Source organism: Triturus cristatus, chromosome 7, assembly GCF_964204655.1.
Source record: "Triturus cristatus chromosome 7, aTriCri1.1, whole genome shotgun sequence".
NCBI lineage: Eukaryota > Metazoa > Chordata > Amphibia > Caudata > Salamandridae > Triturus > Triturus cristatus.
In genome coordinates, this window is record NC_140590.1 from 1,757,834,834 (window position 1) to 1,757,853,741 (window position 18,908).

General features: G+C 43.4%; 1 protein-coding gene across 4 annotated transcripts in view; it reads right to left on the reverse strand.

Annotated features, from left to right (window-relative positions):
• Positions 1–18,908, reverse strand: part of LOC146813012 (killer cell lectin-like receptor subfamily B member 1B allele C) — a 640,827-nt gene that overhangs the window by 258,110 nt on the left and 363,809 nt on the right. For all 4 annotated transcript variants that reach the window (XM_085620032.1, XM_085620031.1, XM_085620033.1 and 1 more), the window contains one exon: positions 5,485–5,648. In XM_085620032.1, coding sequence (XP_085476158.1) covers positions 5,485–5,648 — 164 coding nt within the window. The remainder of the gene's footprint in view (positions 1–5,484; positions 5,649–18,908) is intronic.

Here is an 18,908-nt window from a genome sequence, read left to right on the forward strand (position 1 = left end):
CAGTATCAGAGGACAGTGTTAAGCATTTGGTGTACACACTCAGGGGCAGATTTACAAGCCCCTTGCGCCATTTTTACGTCACTTTTCCCATGTTAAAAATGACGCAGAAGTGGTGCAAGAGGCTTGTAAATAAGCCCTTCAGTCAGCAAATAAATTCACACACTCAATACAGAACTCTAGGCCAATTGTGTTTTTATAAAAATATATACTGTTGTTTTTTTTTTTAGGACCATGCAAGCCTGGCACAGGTAAGCATTAAATACTTTTCAGTAATAAGTTACTGGATAGAGAATAGTTTGAAAATTCAATAGAAATTGTACTTTGTTTGATTTACAGGGGATGCAGTAAGTTGCAACACTTACCAAATACAGTACATTGGAATGAATAGGCTTTTTCATTAAATTACAGGTAAGTTACTTTTTACGTTTCTTTTCTAACTCAGTGCTGGATACCTAGATTCAGCACTGGGACATTTCCCAGAAACAAGTAAGTACTTACATTTTGGTTATTCGCATGATTTTTAAAGAGTATTTTTAGATTTCAAAACTCAACACTTTGAAACTTTTTGGAGCAGTCCCTTGAAATGAATAGGCTTTTTCAGTAAATTGCAGGTAAGTTACTTTTCATGTTACTTTTCTAACTCAGTGCTTGATACCTAGATTCAGCATTGGGACATTTCCTGCCAACAGGTAAGTAAACACGTTTTGGGTATTTGTGTAATTTTTAAAGAATATTTTTAGATTTCAATGTTATCCTATGGAGGGAAAACAGGTTAACTGTTCACAGGTAGGTAATCGACTTTGGGAGTTAAGGTTCTGGTGTTAGACTCAGGGGTCCCCCAGGGTCAGTGATGCACTTTTGTTGCACCCTCAGTGGCACTAGGGTGGCCAGATGCAAATTGTTGAGGTCCAATGTTATCCTTTGGAGGATAGGGGGCGTTTTAGGGAGTCTTGAGGTCAGTAGCCAATGTGGTACTGACCTTAGGGTGACTACACCCTTGGTGTGCTCACCTCACATGGAGTAGTGAGCACAATTCCTAGTCCTGATTGGGGAGTGCCTGCCATCTACAAGATTGCGAGCACTGGAGAGTTGGCTACTCCTCACCTCCCCCACCTGAGGGGTGGAGTTGGCAGAGGTGGGCACACCTCCTGGGCTGGCTAGTTTTTCCCGCCTGTCTTCCAGCTGAAAGGGAGGGGAGACAGGAAGGGGGCCTGCTCCTGATAGCAGGAGAGGCTGGGGATCACATTACGAAGGCTGCCAGGCCTTTGAAGCTCCCCTGCCACAGATGGCTCTTCCTGTCCTGAGAGAGGTGTGAAGACCTCTGCCCAGGAAAGGCTTTGTTTCTGGGCTCAGGGAGTGTGGGCTCCCACCATAGGGGTCCAGAAACATATCTCGTGGTGGCAGGCTGGTGTGTACCAGTCAGGGAACTCACCAGAGGTTGGTCGTTTTTCAGGAGGTATCTCAAAGATGCCCTCTGCGTGCATTTGTCATTAAATCCCACACTGGCATCAGTGTGGGTTTAATGTGCTGAGATGTTTGAGACCAAACTCAGTTTTCAGTGTAGCCATTATGGTGCTGTGGAGTTCGTAATAACAGGCTCCCAGCACCATATACTCTTAATGGCAGCACTGCACTTACAATGCCTAAGAATGGACTTAGACACTGTAGGGGTACAGGGCTCATGCACATGTACCATCACCACTGGCATAGGGAACCCAGCTAGAGGGGTGACTGATCAATGCCAGGGCAGTGGCTTGTAGGCATGGCACACAGGGATGTGTTGCAAGAAAATAGCAGCCACAAGGTGAGGCTTTCCCAATCGCACAGCTTCAGAAAGAAAATCTTTCAGACTTTTCTTGTTTTTCAGAAATTCATGTTTATTCCATATTTTTCATAATTAATCATGCTTATGTCTATTGTTCACAAACGGGCTGTTCAAATTCCCAATTTTTTCAAATGAGATGGTTATGCCCATCCAAACCTTTTACCGCATCACATGGGTTAAGTCAATTCATGTTGTAACAGCTTCAGAACTAAATAAACTGCTATGTTTGAAACACAGGGATGTGTGCCATGTCAACTCTTTACTTTGTTCTGCACCAAAACACGCAGCCTGCAAAGGCAGTGTGTGTGTGTAAAGGTACAGGGCCTCTAAGGGTGGCACAATAAGTGCTGCAGCTCTTAGAGGTCTTCCCTGGTCACAGTGCCCTGGGTACCTGTGGTACCATTTACGAGGTGATGACCTGTGGCCAGAGATGCCAATTGGGTTAGTTTTGGGGAAAGAACACAGGCCCTGGGAACCTGATTGGCAGGGACCCAGGGCACAGCAATAAAAAGTGCATCAGTAGTCTGGCAAAAAAGTAGGGGGGTTACTGCAACAGAAACCCACTTTCCTACACTACTTGCCTCAAATTATTTAATTTGGTGATGGAAGTTTCTGATATTTTGCTTTACTTTTGTTTATCGAACTAGTCAATGGTTATTAGCATTAATGCTAGTAAATAACATACATACACTGAGAGCAATGATTCCCATTAAGGAGCACATTTATCAAGAAGTCATGCAGCGCAGCAGGCCACCTTGCTGCGCTGCGCTGCATGATAGGGAAAGGGCAGGAAAGCACCGTATTTATCATTATACAACGCATTCTTCTATTTCCCTTGCGCTGGTTCACAATTTGCTGCCTAGCATCAATGCAGGCAGCCTTAACCATTGTGCAAGGGTGCGTGCGTTGGAAGCAAGATTGTTATTGTGCAGGTAGGGACACCTTCCTGCAGAAAAACAATCCCTTAAGGCATTTTCCTCTTTCTATGTGTGCTGCAGAATGCAGCACACATAGAAAGAGGAAACAAACAAGGAGAATTAACGATATTTCTCGTTGTTAAGCCTTGTCAGCGGAGGCATAAGGTTTTGACGCATTCACTGATTTACCAGTAATGGTTTATCAGGGAATGTGCAAAAATCCATGGGTGAATGTGTCGGAACATCCATGTTCCCCCATGGAAAGTTTCCGTGGGGCAGAGTAACACAATTTGCGTTACGTTCGGTTACTCTAGATTTATCAAGCAACTCAGGGACACTCAAGGTGGACTTGCGTGGCTTGATAAATCTAACTTAGGTAGTTGTATCGCCCTTGCGCCCCTCTTGCATGGCACCAGAGCGATGAAACTCTTTGATAAATATGCCCCTAAGACCCCAAAACCTCAGCAATATTAGATTCTAAGTTAGTTTCTATGTTGAAGAAGAGCTAATGCGGCCATATTGAAAGACCAAAACCAACTCTGTTTCATCAAACTTAATCGGGTATTACTGATGCTTGACAACTCTGTCTTGTCTTGTATGACTCATGTTTTAATAGGATTACAAGCTTTACCTGGCAGGCCACCCAAAACCTCTCAAGGTACCTCCCTAAGTGGCATTTTGGAATGATGCTCAAAAAGGCCCATCTGCAAACTTCTGAATGCCGATTTCAGAAGCTTCACATTTCTGGCAAAATTAAACCTCTAAGAAGGTATGTTTAGCTCAGTGCTGATACATCTGGATTAAAGTCTGGACACAAAATGGAACGTCCATTCTCGGGTAATGCACCATGATTTGGAAACTATTTCCAACGCTGAACAGAAGGGCCTTCCTCATCTTATTAGTCAAGGGAGACCTCAAACTACACCTTTTAAGTAAGGTGAATCATCTTTCAAGTGCCCACATCCAATGTTACAATATCAGTCATTTTCTCCCTCCCCTCCGCTCACCTGCTTTGTCCTGATGTTACAACCCTATGCTATCGCTATTTAAATGATTTCTAACCTTTGAATGTATGTTCTGCTGCGTCCCCACTCTTCACTGCTGTGAAGTGTGATATATAATCTTCAATAAAATTATGTTAATTGATAGTAATGCTTTCAAACAGCCGCACTCCATTTGTTGATGTTCTGTGCAGCGAAACTGTTTTGTAAGAGTTTCCGATACTTTGCATATACACTAACACTTTTGCTGCCTCTGAGGCCAGGGGTCACAAAGGAAGTGCCAGGAGTAGCAGGGATCAAGCTCGAGGTCACAGCTGCGACATCTGTCTTTCCCCAAATAATTTTACAGCATATAAAGGGCTGAAAATCAGCTATATCGAATCTAAGTGACACGATGCTCTTCTCATATATGTCAGATGCCATACAATTTTTGCTTTGTCCTGTCACTAAATGCAGGACAATTATTACTGACTCCTTAGCAGTGCCACCTACACCTGTATAACAAATGCTTTACCTGCTCTGCATACTTTTTTTTATCACTAAAGCCTTACCAGCTCTACCTTCTCCTGTATCACTAAAGCCTTACCAGCTCTACCTGACCCTTTACTACTGATGACTAGACAGCTCTGCCTCCTCCTCTATCAGCGGTGCCTTACCAGCTCTGCCTACTCCAGTACCACTGATGCCCTGACAGCTCTGCCTGATCCTGTACCAATGATGCCCTGGCATCTGTGTCAGCTTCTGTGTCACTGAATCCTTGCCAGTTTTGACTGCTCCTGTGTCACTGGTGCATTACCAGCTCTGCCCACTCCTGTACCACTGATCTCTGCCAGCTCTGTTTGTACCCGTACCACTGATACCCTGAGAGCTCTGCCTGCCCCTCTGTCATTGGATCCTTTCTAGCTCTGCCTGCTCCTGTGTCACTGATGCCTCACCAGCTCTGCTTGCTACTGTATCACTGGTACCCTACCAGCTCTGTCTGCTCCTGTCCCACTGAATCCTTGCCAGTTCTGCCTTCTCCTGCATCACTGGTGCCTTACCAACACTGCCTGTACCTACATCACGAGTGCCTTACCATATCTGCCTGCTCCTGAATTGCCTAATGCATTATGATCTCTGTCTGATCTTCTATGACTGTTGCCTTGCCAGCTCTGCCTGGTCCTATATCATTGGTGCCTTACCAGCTCTGCCTGCTCCTGTGCCACTGAGGCCTAACCTGCTCTGCCTTCTCATGTATCACTGATGCCTTACCTTCTCTGCCTGCCCCTGTTTTACTGATGCCTTACCAGCTGTCCTTGCTCCTGCATCACTGTTGCCTTACCAACACTGCATGTTCCTACATCGAGAGTGCCTTACCAGCTCTGCCTGCTCCTGAATTGCCTAATGCATTATGATCTATGTCTGATCTTCTATGACTGTTGCCTTGCCAGCTCTGCCTGGTCCTATATCATTGGTGCCTTACCAGCTCTGCCTGCTCCTGTGCCACTGAGGCCTTACGTGCTCTGCCTTCTCATGTATCACTGATGCCTTACCGGCTCTGCCTTCTCCTGTGCCACTGAGGCCTTACGTGCTCTGCCTGCTCCTGTGTCACTGAAGCCTTACCAGCTCCGCCTGCTCCTGTATCACTGATGCCTGTTCAGCACTGTCGTCTCCTATGTTACTGATGCCTTACCATCTCTGCCTACTCCTGTATCACTAATGCCTTACCAGCTCTGCCTGCCCCTTATCACTGATGCCTTACCAGCTCTGCCTTCTCCTCTATCACCACCAGGCGAGAGCTCCTGGAAGAGCAGTCATCACGGCTCTCGCTCCAGCTCTTCTTATCGTTTTTTCCTGAGAAGTAATAACACTTCTCTCCGTGATGAAGCCACGTCAGTGGACAAGATGGCGTAGGATGAGTTCTTGCTGGAAGAAGAAATTGAATGATAGGTTATTGAGGATATCAGTTATTCACTTAAAACGGATCAATAGCATGCACCAGTGAGGGGTGTCAGCCTTTCAATAGGTTCTCAATAGGTGGATGTATCTATTCAGTGCTGAAATTTGTGCTTGGTTTGTGGGTGCCAGGGATGGCTACTGGCAGGTCTGATTTGGGCCTATAAACCTTCTGAATAGGATGACCAACCGTCCATACATTTCACAGACCAGCTATAATTTTGACCTCACGTCCATTGTCTGTGAGGATCCCTTTTATGGATGCCTTTTGTCCGTCATTTTGGGCCTTACAGGAAGCAGAGCTGTTCCCCTGTGAAAGACCTCAGTTACCTGATGGGGCAGCCTCACACTTATCCTCGGAGCACAACAGCAGCCCCACCCCGCCTATTGTTATTCTGTATGCCGGCTAATTGCCGCATACAGAATGATAATGGGCCAGTTTGAGCTGTTACAGCATGTGGTGGCCTCCTCCTGCCACGGCCTAGGGCAGGGAATTCTGTTAGGGTTAGATGGAAGAAATTAACAAAACAAATGTGCAAAGTTAAAAAGAAGAGGTTATAGTTCATACACAGTCTCATAATATGAGAGCTGACGCATTTTATTATTATCTAAAATGAAGCCATAGGTGCTGCTTTTTATTTAACCCCTTTGCTGCTAGGCCTTCCCCTCCCCTACCTGAATCCCCTCCCCCCATTCCACCCCCCCCAAGGGGGGGGGAGGTTGGGGTAGTTTGCGCTTAGACCCCTGTAACATTTTGACCACATAAGGTATCCACACCAAATTTGCGTCCTTTTCTTCCAACATCATGGGAATTCTAACGGTAACCAGGGTTTGTGAATTCTCCTAGGTGGGACCCAGAAATTAGCCAAAAAACAGCACATTTTCTTTTTTTTTTTTAAATGGGAAAAAAGTGCTACAAATAAAAGCGTCTGTTTTTTCCTTGCAAATGGTATCAACAAGGGGTTTGTGCGGCTGAAATCACCATTTTCCCAGCTTTTAGAGACTGACAGACTTTTGTCAGAAAACCAACATTTTTTACACCTTTTTCGCATTTTACTGGGACATAGCCTATTTTTTGTGCTTTCAACCTTCTTCCAGTTAATGGTAGAAATGGGTATGAAAGCAATAATGGATCCTGGAAACCTATACATTTTTTAAAAGTAGACAACATTTTGAATTCAGCAAGGGGGCATTTGTGTAGATCCTTCAAGGTTTCTTTATAGAAACTAACAGTTAAATATAGGAACATTTGAAAATTCGTTGAAAAAAACAGCCATTTGTGCCAACGCTTTCACCGGTTACTTCTTCTAATTATGACAGCTGTTTGAAAGCAATATACCGGTACATCCGCTGGACCTTTCTGGTTGTGGGGATAGATAAGACTTGTAGGTTCACCAAGAACCAGACGAACCCAGAGCCAATAACTGAGCAGCATCTGGCAATGGTTTTTTATTATGTACCGGGTATATAGCAATTAATTTGGGAAAATATTTACATGGAAAAATTGGTATGAAAGACACCTATGTATTTTTGAAATTGAAACACAATATAGAGTTTGGAAACAGTAGATATATGCACATTTCCGAAATTGTGAGTACCCATACTAGCATGAGAATTATAGGACATTTTTCAAAGATACTTCTTTTTTACACACTGTCTTTCATTTGGAAGGCAGAAATGCATCAAAAGTCAATAGGTAATAACAGTTGCTCTACAATTCTGTGTTACCCTAAGTATTCCAAGGAAAATGGCACCTCACTTGTGTGGGTAGGCCTAACGTACGCAACAGAAAATGGCCCAAAATGCAACGTGGATACACCACATTTTCACGGTGAAAACGGACTCTTTTTTTGCACAGTGCCTAGCTATAGATTTTGAGCCCTAGCTCTGCCAGCAACTAGGTACACCTTATTGAATTGTGTTATTGCAGATCGCTGGGGGGTTCCCACTGTGGCGCCTTCGCAGGCTACACACAGAACATACTTTCCCACGCTTGGACATGTACGCACGCACCCGGAAACCACGCTATAATTATTATAATTCCAACCAATCGTCTTTTCAATAACCAATAACGTGCAGTGATTAATGACAATGGATCTTGGGAAATGGCAACGAGGAATGCCTGGCCGGAGTGCAAACTGTGCCTCGGGTTACCTGATTTAGGCCCCTTAACCAACTGAGCCAGGGTCGGACTGACATATAGGGCAACCAGGCAGGAAGGGCCTCAGGGCTGGTCTGGCAAGGCAGTGTGTGCATTGTTTTTTTCTGGCTGTTTGTTGGCTTCTTTTTACTGTTGATTTTCCTGATATTAAAACAAACATTGCCTGCAGCCACTTAATATCCATGCAGACTTACATGCAGTGTGCCTTTCCAAGTTCCAAACTGCCCAATTTGCAAACATGGGCCACTTTTTGAGCCTTCTAATTCACTAACGAGGGGCAGTTTTATTTTTGTGCCCAGGCCTATCTTCTGTCCCAATCTGACCCTGAACTGAGCTATCTTACCGCTCAGTAATACTGTGAGCTAAATAGGTGGATGTTGGATGGGCCATCAAAAAACAGCAGACCATCTGAGAGAACTGCACAGTGATGCACAGGAAACAATGCAGCAAGGGTAAAGCCCTGAGTGTAAAATAGCTAGTAATGCATGGTTTATAGGTCACCCAATATCCCCAAGAAAATGTGTGTAATTGCAATCTTTCACCACAACAGCATCCCCTATTCCTAGGTCGAGCATTCGAGATCTCTTGTGTATAGTTTAGTATATACTTATATGTGTATGTACTTTGTGGGCACTGGAGATCAGCCCCTGGACGTGCCTGCTTCTGCTTAGGGGCTTTTTTTTCTGTTCAACTGCCTCAATTTAACTGTCTTGATAGAAAATGACAAGTAGAGGTCAGTAAAATACCAGAATTGCTTTCTGCTTGTTCAACTGCCTCTATCTAACTGTCTTGATAGAAAACAACCAGTAGAGGTCAGTAAAATACCTGAATTGCTTTCTGCTGAGGGACTTTATTTTTTTAATTTTTCTGGCAACTGCCTCTATTTAACTTTTTTGATGGAAAACGACCAGCAGAGGTCAGTAAAATTCCAGAATCACTTGAGCATTCTATAGATTCCAGCCCACAGAAATTGTCTTCCACGAGCACCTGTAGTAACCCTGGGCGTAGTTCGCATAGTAGCGCTACACGTAGCTACGCGAAGTGCACTTCGCACTACGCAAGCTACGCGTAGCTACGCGAACTGCGTAGTGCACTGTGCAAAATGCTGTTCGCACTGATTGCACAGTGCTGGATGCTTGTCTGCACTGTGCACTCATTGCAAACCGCATCTTGCACAGTGCAAGCGGTTGTTTTCTGCCGCTCGAGTAGATTTGTACTCGAGCGACAGCTTTCTCAACGCGGACTGGTATTTTCTCATCACGAGCGGTCGCGAGCATACGCGACCACTCGCAATGAGAAACCTGACCTCCCTGCGTTGAGAATCTTGCCGGGGGGTTTATTTTCTATGCTCTCGATTGGCATCTTGATGTTGCTGATCGAGAACGAGGAGAAAATCTCGCCGGGATGTTATTTTGCTCGCTCGCGGTTGCCAACTTGACGTTGAGGGCCGTGAGCAAGCAAAAAATGCCCGCTACACTACGTGTTTTTGCACTGTGCTACGTGCAATCTGCATAGCACGTAGTTCCACAAACTACGCAATCTACACGAGCGTAGCGTAGTCCTACGCCCAGGGTTAACCTGTAGACAATAATATTTTTTTCAAATCTTGTATTTTCAGTGATATGACCACTGAAGGCCCTGATTTTGGATCACTGACAGAATATCGAGGAGAAGAATATTGAGCTGCCATAATATCGAGGTAAAAATATCGAGTGACAGAATATCGACTTCCTATCTACAAACAGTTAAGTACAAAAATATTGAATCTTAAATATCATTGTTAATAATATAGTTTGCTAAAATAGCGACTTTTTAAAATGTCTTAGAAGTAATATAAAATTAATTAAATAATAAATATAATTAGGTAAAACATACTTAAAAATAATTTAAAAAGATTAAAATTAATAAATAATAAATGTAATGTAAAAAACATGCATTTTTAAATTATATATATATATTGCTTAATATTAAAAAATAATTAATATTTTTAGGTGTAAAATGTTAAAAACATAATTTAAAATATAATTACATATACATATAAAAATAAACCTATAATATAAATATAAAAATAAATTATATATTATAAGTTAAAACATTAAAATAAATATTTAAAATAATAATAATATTTAAACTACATTAAATATAACAATACTGAAAAAGTTGCATGGCGTAGGGGATCAAATTACTATTCCCACTCCAGCGAGTGGAACAGTAGGGAAAATGTTGGATAGCGGGTGGGTAAAAATTACTATTCCCACTCCGGCGAGTGCAACAGTAGTGAAAGTGTTGCATAGCGGGTGGGTAACAATTACTATTCCCATTCCAGTGAGTGCAACAGTAGAGAAAGTGTTGGATAGCGGGTGTGTAAAAATTACTATTCCCACTTCAGTGAGTGCAACAGTAGGGAAAGTTTTGGATAGCAGGAGGGTAAAAATTACTATTCCCACTCCAGAGATTGCAACAGTAGGGAAAGTGTTGGATAGCGGGTGGGAATAATTTAATATTCCCACTCCACCAAGTGTAACAGTAGGGAAAGTGTTGGATAGCAGGTGGGTAAAAATTACTATTCCCACTCCAGTGAGTGCAACAGTAGGGAAAGTGTTGGATAGCAGGAGGGTAAAAATTACTATTCCCACTCCAGCGAATGCAACAGTAGCGAAAGTGATGGATAGTGGGTGGGAATATTTTAATATTCCCACTCCACCAAGTGTAACAGTAGGGGAACTGTTGGATAGCGTAGGAGAATAATTTAGTATACCCACTCCTGCAATACAATTAACAATAATTAACAAATATTTTTTCAAAATTAATTTACCTCCCACCATTTTCCCCTATAAACGTCACCTACAATATTGTAAAATATTAATAAATTAACATCATTATTTAACAATTAATTAATTAATCACAATTAACAATAAAATTAATAATCATCAAATCTAAATTAATTCACACAATTAACACTATAAAATAACTTTTAATAAATATTATATAAAAGTAATAAAAATTACATTAAAATTAAATTACTTCCCCCCTACTGCCCTATCACCCCTCAACCTGCTCCTAAAAAAAGTACACAATCAACATATTTACAAATTAATTAATAATTCATATCTAATAAATTACTAATTAGTTAAAAAATGAACACAATTAACATAATTACCAAATAATTAGTAATTGGTATTGATTAATTTATAATTAATTAATAATACATTAAATAACTTAATTAAGAATATAAATTGTTGAACACTAAATTATTAATTACTAAAATAATTAATTAATTAATTTCAAATAAATTACTTCCCACCCTATTCCCCTATAAACCCACAACTCGCTACAGAATTGAATTACGCAAAAAGTAATTAACATATAATTAATTAATTCTAAATAATTCTTAAAAAATATATTATAATTAAATTACTTCCCACCCTACTCCCCTACCACAACTCGCTACAGAAATTACATTACGCAAAAATTAGTTAACATAAAATTCATTACTTTAAAAAATCCAAACATACATTACAAAAATAATACATACTTTTAACACATATACTAACATACAAAACACGAAAATAAAATCGATATTATTAACTATGATATTTTAACAAACGATATTACTAACTTCGATATTATTGAAAATGATATTTCTTACCTGCATGTAGATATTCTTAACCACTATACTTTTGCAAGTCAATATCCTCTCCACTCGATAATAAAAACTCAATATTATGACTAGTTACCCCTGATTTTATATTAAAGACAGAGCTTTGGACTATACCATTTCCCACTGAAAGGTAATATTTCTCTCTATGTGTTCCCATACCTGGCGTGTCACGCAGTTTGGTGCTTACTTTCCCTCCATGTTAAAGAACAGTAGAGTAAAAGTATTAGGGGGCATATCAACAACAACCGGCGATAATTATCGCTGAGCGCACTTAGCGCTCGGATAATTATCGCCGGCTAGCGCCGATTTTTATCGCTGAGATAGCGTGCTATTAGCAACGCTTATCTCATCAGCGATAAAAATCCTAGTGCTAACTGGCTAACGTGAGATTATCGCTAGAAACCCAGCGATAATCTCACGTTAGCTAGTTGATAGGGACTCACAAACATGGGGGCATATCAACAAGCAGGCGGTAAAAAATTATCGCCGCTTTTGCGGCCGTTTTCGGCCGAAAAGCGGCGATAATTTCAATGCCTAATCAGCAAGGTCACGGTAACGCGAGGTCAGGAACGCCCACTTTGCATCTCATTAGAGATGCAAAGCTGGGCGTTAGGAATCCTGACGCTAAAGCAAGGTTTCACGCGTTAGTGTGACCTTGCTGATTAGGCGATGAAATTATCGCCGCTTTTCGGCCGAAAACGGCCGCAAAAACGGCGATAATTTTTTATCGCCTGCTGGTTGATATGCCCCTAAATGTGCATCCTGCCTCGGTCCCAGCAGAAACAATCATAGAAAAGTTGATTCCAGAATCTTCGAAGTTCCAATCGAAACCGAAGAAGGACTTCAATAAACAAGCTCATCACAGAGGCTCCAGGTCATGACATGGTGTGTGTCACCCGCACAGCAAGAATTAGGCTGCAGGAACTTGGTATTTCTATGTACATTTAAATATATAAATTGCAATGTCGGGACCCGGGTCCACAGGTGAGACGAGGTATTCTACAAACGTATATTCCGGCTATATCACAACACCGCTAACTCGTGCCTGCTTACCACCGTCACCATAAATAATCACTGCATGCAATTCACAAGAACCAGCAGTAGAAGTCTTTTGTTTGTAGATTTCTCCTTAAACAATCTATGCCATTTTTTTAATGTTAGGTTATCATGTCATGTTATGTTATTTTTTTGGCATTCGTCTTCACTGTACAATCTACGATCGGTATTGAGCGAATTAATCAAAACACATATTAGTGGTACTTTACGTATTATGTCAAATTTTAAAATATAGTTAAAATAGTCTGTGATTGGGCAAAATGTATGTAAGAATGAGAAGTATATAGATAAGTATACCTCAAGGAGCCCGAATCGCAATGGCAATCGCACTGGTCGCGGGGGTCCTGCAATCTTGGCGGGGGTCCCACAGTCGTGGCGGGGGTCCCCAGTTGTGCTGGAGGTCTTACAGTCGTGGCGGGGGTCCCACAGTCGTGGCGGGGGTCCCACAGTCTTGCTGGAGGTCTCACAGTCGTGGCGGGGGTCCCACAGTCGTGGCGGGGGTCCCACAGTCGTGGTGAATGCCCCACAGTCGTGCACAGTCCTGCAATCGTAGCTTGACCTCCGTACTGCAAATACCCTTTGTGGAAGTCTCACCACGAGTGCGGGGCCCCACCACGAATGCGGGGCTCCACCACTAGTGCGTGACTCCACCACGAGTGCAGAGGTCCTGTATGAATGGGCCCCAATGTGATTTATGCCTCTGATCACTAAAGACCTGCTTGGACGCTCTGCTGCTCGAGGGGAAAGGTTGCTGAACTGCCCTGCTGCGGGACTGCGAGGACCATGGTGCTCAGCGCCTAGCTGATTGGACTCACCTGGTTCCTCTTCCCGCTCCCGCCCCCGTCATCTGCATCCATCCACACAGCGCCTCGCAGCCCCCGCTTCGCGGGAGCCGCTCGTTGGTACATCGCTATAAATATCCTGGCTGACAATCATTCTGCGTGTGCCTCTGATCACTAAAGACCTGCTTGGACGCTCTGCTGCTCGAGGGGAAAGGTTGCTGAACTGCCCTGCTGCGGGACTGCGAGGACCATGGTGCTCAGCGCCTAGCTGATTGGACTCACCTGGTTCCTCTTCCCGCTCCCGCCCCCTCCTGCCCTTTGGTTCTTCTTAAGCCCCCGATTGGACGCGCTAGCGGTACGCGCGCGGGACGTAGCTCGGGGCGAAGACCGGGCAAAGAGCGGGCCGTTTGTGGCCGTTCGTGGACGGCCGTGGACGGGACGGGCTACCCCCCTGACAGGTGCTACCATACATGGACTATACTCATCGTGAGTAGTAGCAAAGTTGCTGATAGGCGGGTCCTGCCCTATAGTGTTTTACGTTGTTGCTGTGTAAAGTTAACATCTTAGCAATTACTCCCAATTGTGTTCCCTGGTGCATTACTTTAACTGTTTTGAGACCCCTCCATTTTATGTAGGTAGCCTCCCAATAGTCTGACCCGCAACTATCAGTATGACCTCCCTTAGATCTGGTAGGAAGGTAATGCAGGCCACTAAAGGGGGTCAAGTACTAGGGACTCTCGATAATTTTATTACAAGAGCGGCCCGTGTTCTAGAACAAGAGATTATTTTAACCGAGAAAAGATTGTCCCTAGAAATTCAAGAGAAAAGATCATCACTGGGTAATATAATGACGGCTTTGTCCCCAGATAGTAGACTGCCGCAAACTGTTCTCGTTATATCGCCCAGTCTTACTGAAGCGCAGTCGGACCAAACGGATCTGGGCTCAGTGGATACATTACTAGAGCAAACGCCTATCCCCGAACCCAATGCTCCTCTTACAACTGTTAGCACCCCTCACCCACAGTCTATCTCCGAGCAATCGTACACTGTTGCTCCGACTGTGAGTAATAAGCCCAAGCCTACTTTTGGTGAAAGAAAGCGTAGGGGAGTACTGCCCAGGGGTAAATGTGCAAAAAAGTCTAAAATGTTTAAACCGCATGATTTTGTTATTAATCGAGATGCTCCCAATTCCTCTGTACCTGGCAGTGCTACTCCTGCTATAGGGAGCTCTAGGTTTTTACACACTGCTATTACTCAAACTAATGAAGACCCTCTATCCTCTGATTTTCTCCAGCATTTAGAGAAACTAGTTAAATCTCTTCTTTTACCCTTATATGAGAGAGTAAACCGGCTTTCCTCTTCGCTGGAGAAAATAGAGGGCATGGTGTTTACAAATACGACCATGTTGGAGAAATTCACACTGTCCTCCAACTGCTCTAAGTCTCTAACCACCCTTGAAATTGATGATAAAACTAGGTCTGATTCCAATATTAAGACCCGTAGGGGTGGAGCCCCACCCAACTTCCCCGGTCGTAATGACCCTGTTGTTGAAGTACCTTTCTCTCCTGCTAGTGTAGAGGTGCCGACTGATCCAGGGTGTAATAATAATGCTACCACCACAGACACTAACAAGAGTGCTACTATTAGCAAGCCTAGTATGGAGAGTGTTGATCCCCCTCAAAAGCTCCCATGCATTAATCTTCCCCCTGAGTCAAAACCCTATACTGTTATATTGGTTGGTGTCCCAAGGCTTACCCAGGCTAAGCCTGAGTCTCACAGTGAGCTGAAAAACAAAGTTATACACTGGCTAAATAATAACAGGCCACTACCTCCTAGCTTAAGTGCTGAGATTCTGACTGTCCGCAGGGTGTGCTGGTTGGGAAGTAGAGTCAAGAAAGTGGAGGGTGACTGTGTGATCATCAACTTTCGGGACCCTAGGGTGGTGAGCCATATCTGTTCCTACCCTAATAATTTGAGTGGTACTGGAATATCTGCATTGGACATGTCCTATTTTTATTCATATCACTCCCCTGTTTTACCTTTTGACATGTCCATTCCTTGGAGAAGGGTTACCAAGAGATCGCATCGACAGATTGGATGGGACTTCCATCTTCCACTGTCTAATTCTTATGCTCCATTGAATGCCCTAGACGGGGTCGACTGACTCCCACCAATTACAATTAATAGGGCCAGTCTTGGCGTGGATAATGTGGGACTAGTAGGGAGGGATGGGTCAAGGAGGGCACCTTTGGGTTTGAGCTTATTGCCAGTTACTCCTGCTCGGGTTTCACCTAGTGGCTCACTTAATATCCACCGCTATTCTGATACTCCTAAGAGCGTGAACAACGGTACGGGCCACACCTTTATTCAACCCGCAATACGAGGAGTGGTTCCTGTACCTTTGCTGCCCATTCCTATCGACCCTCCTTTAATATCTATGGTTTCATGGAACATTGCTGGTTTGAGCAGTAAAATAATCCTGGAAGACTGGTCCGTATGGGTGAATACCCAGGACATTCTGGTCTTCCAGGAAACATGGGCAGTGGAACCCATTTACATCTCCGGGTATTTAAACTCTTTCAAGGGTGCTATACGTGGAGCAAAGGGACGCCCATCTGGCGGCCTCTGCATCTGGGTTAAGCAAACCCTTGGGTATAGTATAAAGGAATTGGTTATAGATAGCCCAGATTTACTAATTATCTCACTTCAGCTCAATGATGATCCTGAAATTCTGATTGTAAATGTTTACAACAGGGGTCTACCTGGTGGTCGTGGCACAAATACTTTTTTACAATTGGAAGGGTTCTTGGACACAGTGAATCTGCGTTCCAATGTTTTAATAGTGGGAGACCTAAACTGTTGTTTTGAGCCTCTACCCATTGCCCCTGAGTCACTCACAGGGGATGTGGACGTAATTTTCAACATTCCACCTCTTGAACTTCCTCCCATCAAGAGGTGGACTGAATCCGCTACCCAGTGGATGAGTCTATGTATGGAGCGGGGCTACAGAGCTGCCAATGGACGAACTCCCTCGGATAAAGAGGGAAGGGCAACTTTCTCCGATGGTCGACGCTGTAAAAGTCGAATCGACTACGCCTTAATCAAAGTGGAGTATTGGTCCACACTATGTGATATGGTGGTCCTCGACCGCCCTGAGAGCGATCATAATCCACTGGTTTTGAACTTATTACTCTGTCCAGCACATAGAAATAAACCCACAGAAATAGCGACCGCCGAAACATTATTAACTAACAACCAACGGCGAGTTCGTTGGGATAAGGTAGCTATCGATAGCGCATTATTATCAGAGATTAATCAGAAGGCTTCCTGTGCTCTGGTGGATTTACAGCTCCTACAGAGCACAGAAGATATAATTACAGGGGCCACCCAAATACATGATCATTTATTTTCTGATCTTAAGTCCATTTTCTCCAAGCCAAGTAAGGCCAAGAAATCTACTATGTTAATCTCGAAATCTTGGTATAACAAAGCGTGCCGAGCTTCCTATAGCAAATTGAAACTTGCTATTGCTACTAAAAACCCGGCTGTTATTAGACAATCTAGAAAAGACTATTGTAAGGCTAAAATAACGGCCAAACGAGAATGGGATAACAACCATTGGAATGATCTCCTGGCTGCTAGCAAAAAAAGGAATTTAACCCTGTTTTGGCACATTGTTAAGTGGGGTAACTCACCCAGTACCCAGGTCCCAACTAACCATGTACCCCCAGATACCTGGGTTTCGCATTTCGAATCCCAGTTCTCGGACGGAAACCGGGTTGAGGGGTTTGTTCCCATAGAAAGCAGGGACCTGTCCATTTCCTCTATTCTCAATTTTGACTGTGATGAGGTCGCGGCGGCACTGAGAAAGGTGCCCAGCGGCAAAGCACCCGGAATGGATTGTGTCCCTGCTGATCTTTTTAAATCTGATTTTGATATATGGGTACCTTATATTGCACATCTAGCCAATGCTTTAATTAGAGGGGCAGCTATCCCTGACTCCTGGAGGGGCGCAGAGATTCTCCCGATTTTTAAGAAGGGTGATCGTTCCTGTCCGGGGAACTATCGCCCTATTAGTCTTATCGATTCTGTTCAGAAGATCATTGCTAGAATGACACTGGCAAGAATCCAGATTTGGATTGATCAGGAGGATATCATCTCTCCCTTACAGGCCGGTTTTAGACCCTGCACCAGTACCATTGACCAGGCATTCAAATTCCAACTAATTGTCTGGAAAACAGTTTATCTGTGTGGTGGTTCCATATATGCTGCCTTTGTAGATCTTCGATCAGCATTTGACTTGGTCAATAGGTCCAAGCTATGGGACGCCTTGGTGGAGCTTGGCATTCCGGGAGATCTCTTGAACATTATCATTAAGTTATACGACAACAACTTTGCCCAAGTTCGTTGGGGGAAACAGGGTCAGGTTACAAAAAGATTTAGGGTAACCAGGGGCGTCAGACAGGGGTGCGTACTTGCGCCCACACTATTTTTACTGTTTATTAACAGAGTGGTTCAGTACTTCTCTTCCACCCCTACGGATGCCCCTACGTTGGGTGGTACCAAAATACCACTCCTTATGTTTGCTGACGATACCCTTCTTCTTTCCCAGACCCTCTCAGGGCTACAGTCAGCTTTGAATGTCTTTTCTAATTTTTGCAATGATTTTGATTTGTCAGTGAATGTATCTAAGACCAAGTACATGGTGTTTAACAAAGGGAAAGGTGTGAAGGGTCATATATACATGAATAATGATTTGCTTGAAAGAACTAATGTTATGACCTATTTGGGGGTAGTATTTGAAAATAAGCTGGATTGGAGGCCGCAAATTGATGTGCTTAACCTTAAATTTTCTCAGCTTTCGGGATGCCTTGTTAAAGATCAGAAATTATCCCAATCGAAAATAATTGGCCCGCCCATAAAAATATTCAATGTAAGGATAAACTCAGCGATCCTTTATGGAGCTGAACTCTGGGGCTTTGCCAATCTTTCCGCTCTGGTCAAGGCACAACATAAATTTTTCCGAATGCTTACGGGCCTGCCCAGTTCTACCCCATTGAAACCGTTGTTACTGGATCTTGGTTGCCACTCTTTCGATGATATTGCTAGGTACAAACCTTTGGCCTATTGGAGGCGATTATGGACAGTACCTGAACTAGGCCCCTATGCTAAAGCCTTTCTCGACGTCCGTTCCATCATGGGAGCAGGTAATATTCCCTGGTTCCGACAGGTTAGGCAACTACTAGACTCTATGGGTTTGGGAATTTTGTGGTCAGACCCAGGTAACAACTCCTTCCCCTCTAAAAAAGATTTTAAAAGCCTGTACTGGTCAATGGTCCTACAAAAACAACTATCCTCAGTTGCAGCCGATCTTTGACAGGCAGATTTCTTGTTCAAAAGAAAACCCCACTCCTTGAACCTTATTGGGATACCATCACCAGACCCAAAGACAGGAAACTTTATCACCAGTTTAGAGTTGGTACATTACCAACTAATCTTTTTACAAAAAAAATGGAAGGGTGCATCATGCGATTCCTGTAACTGGTGTATGGACTGTGTTGATTCAGTGG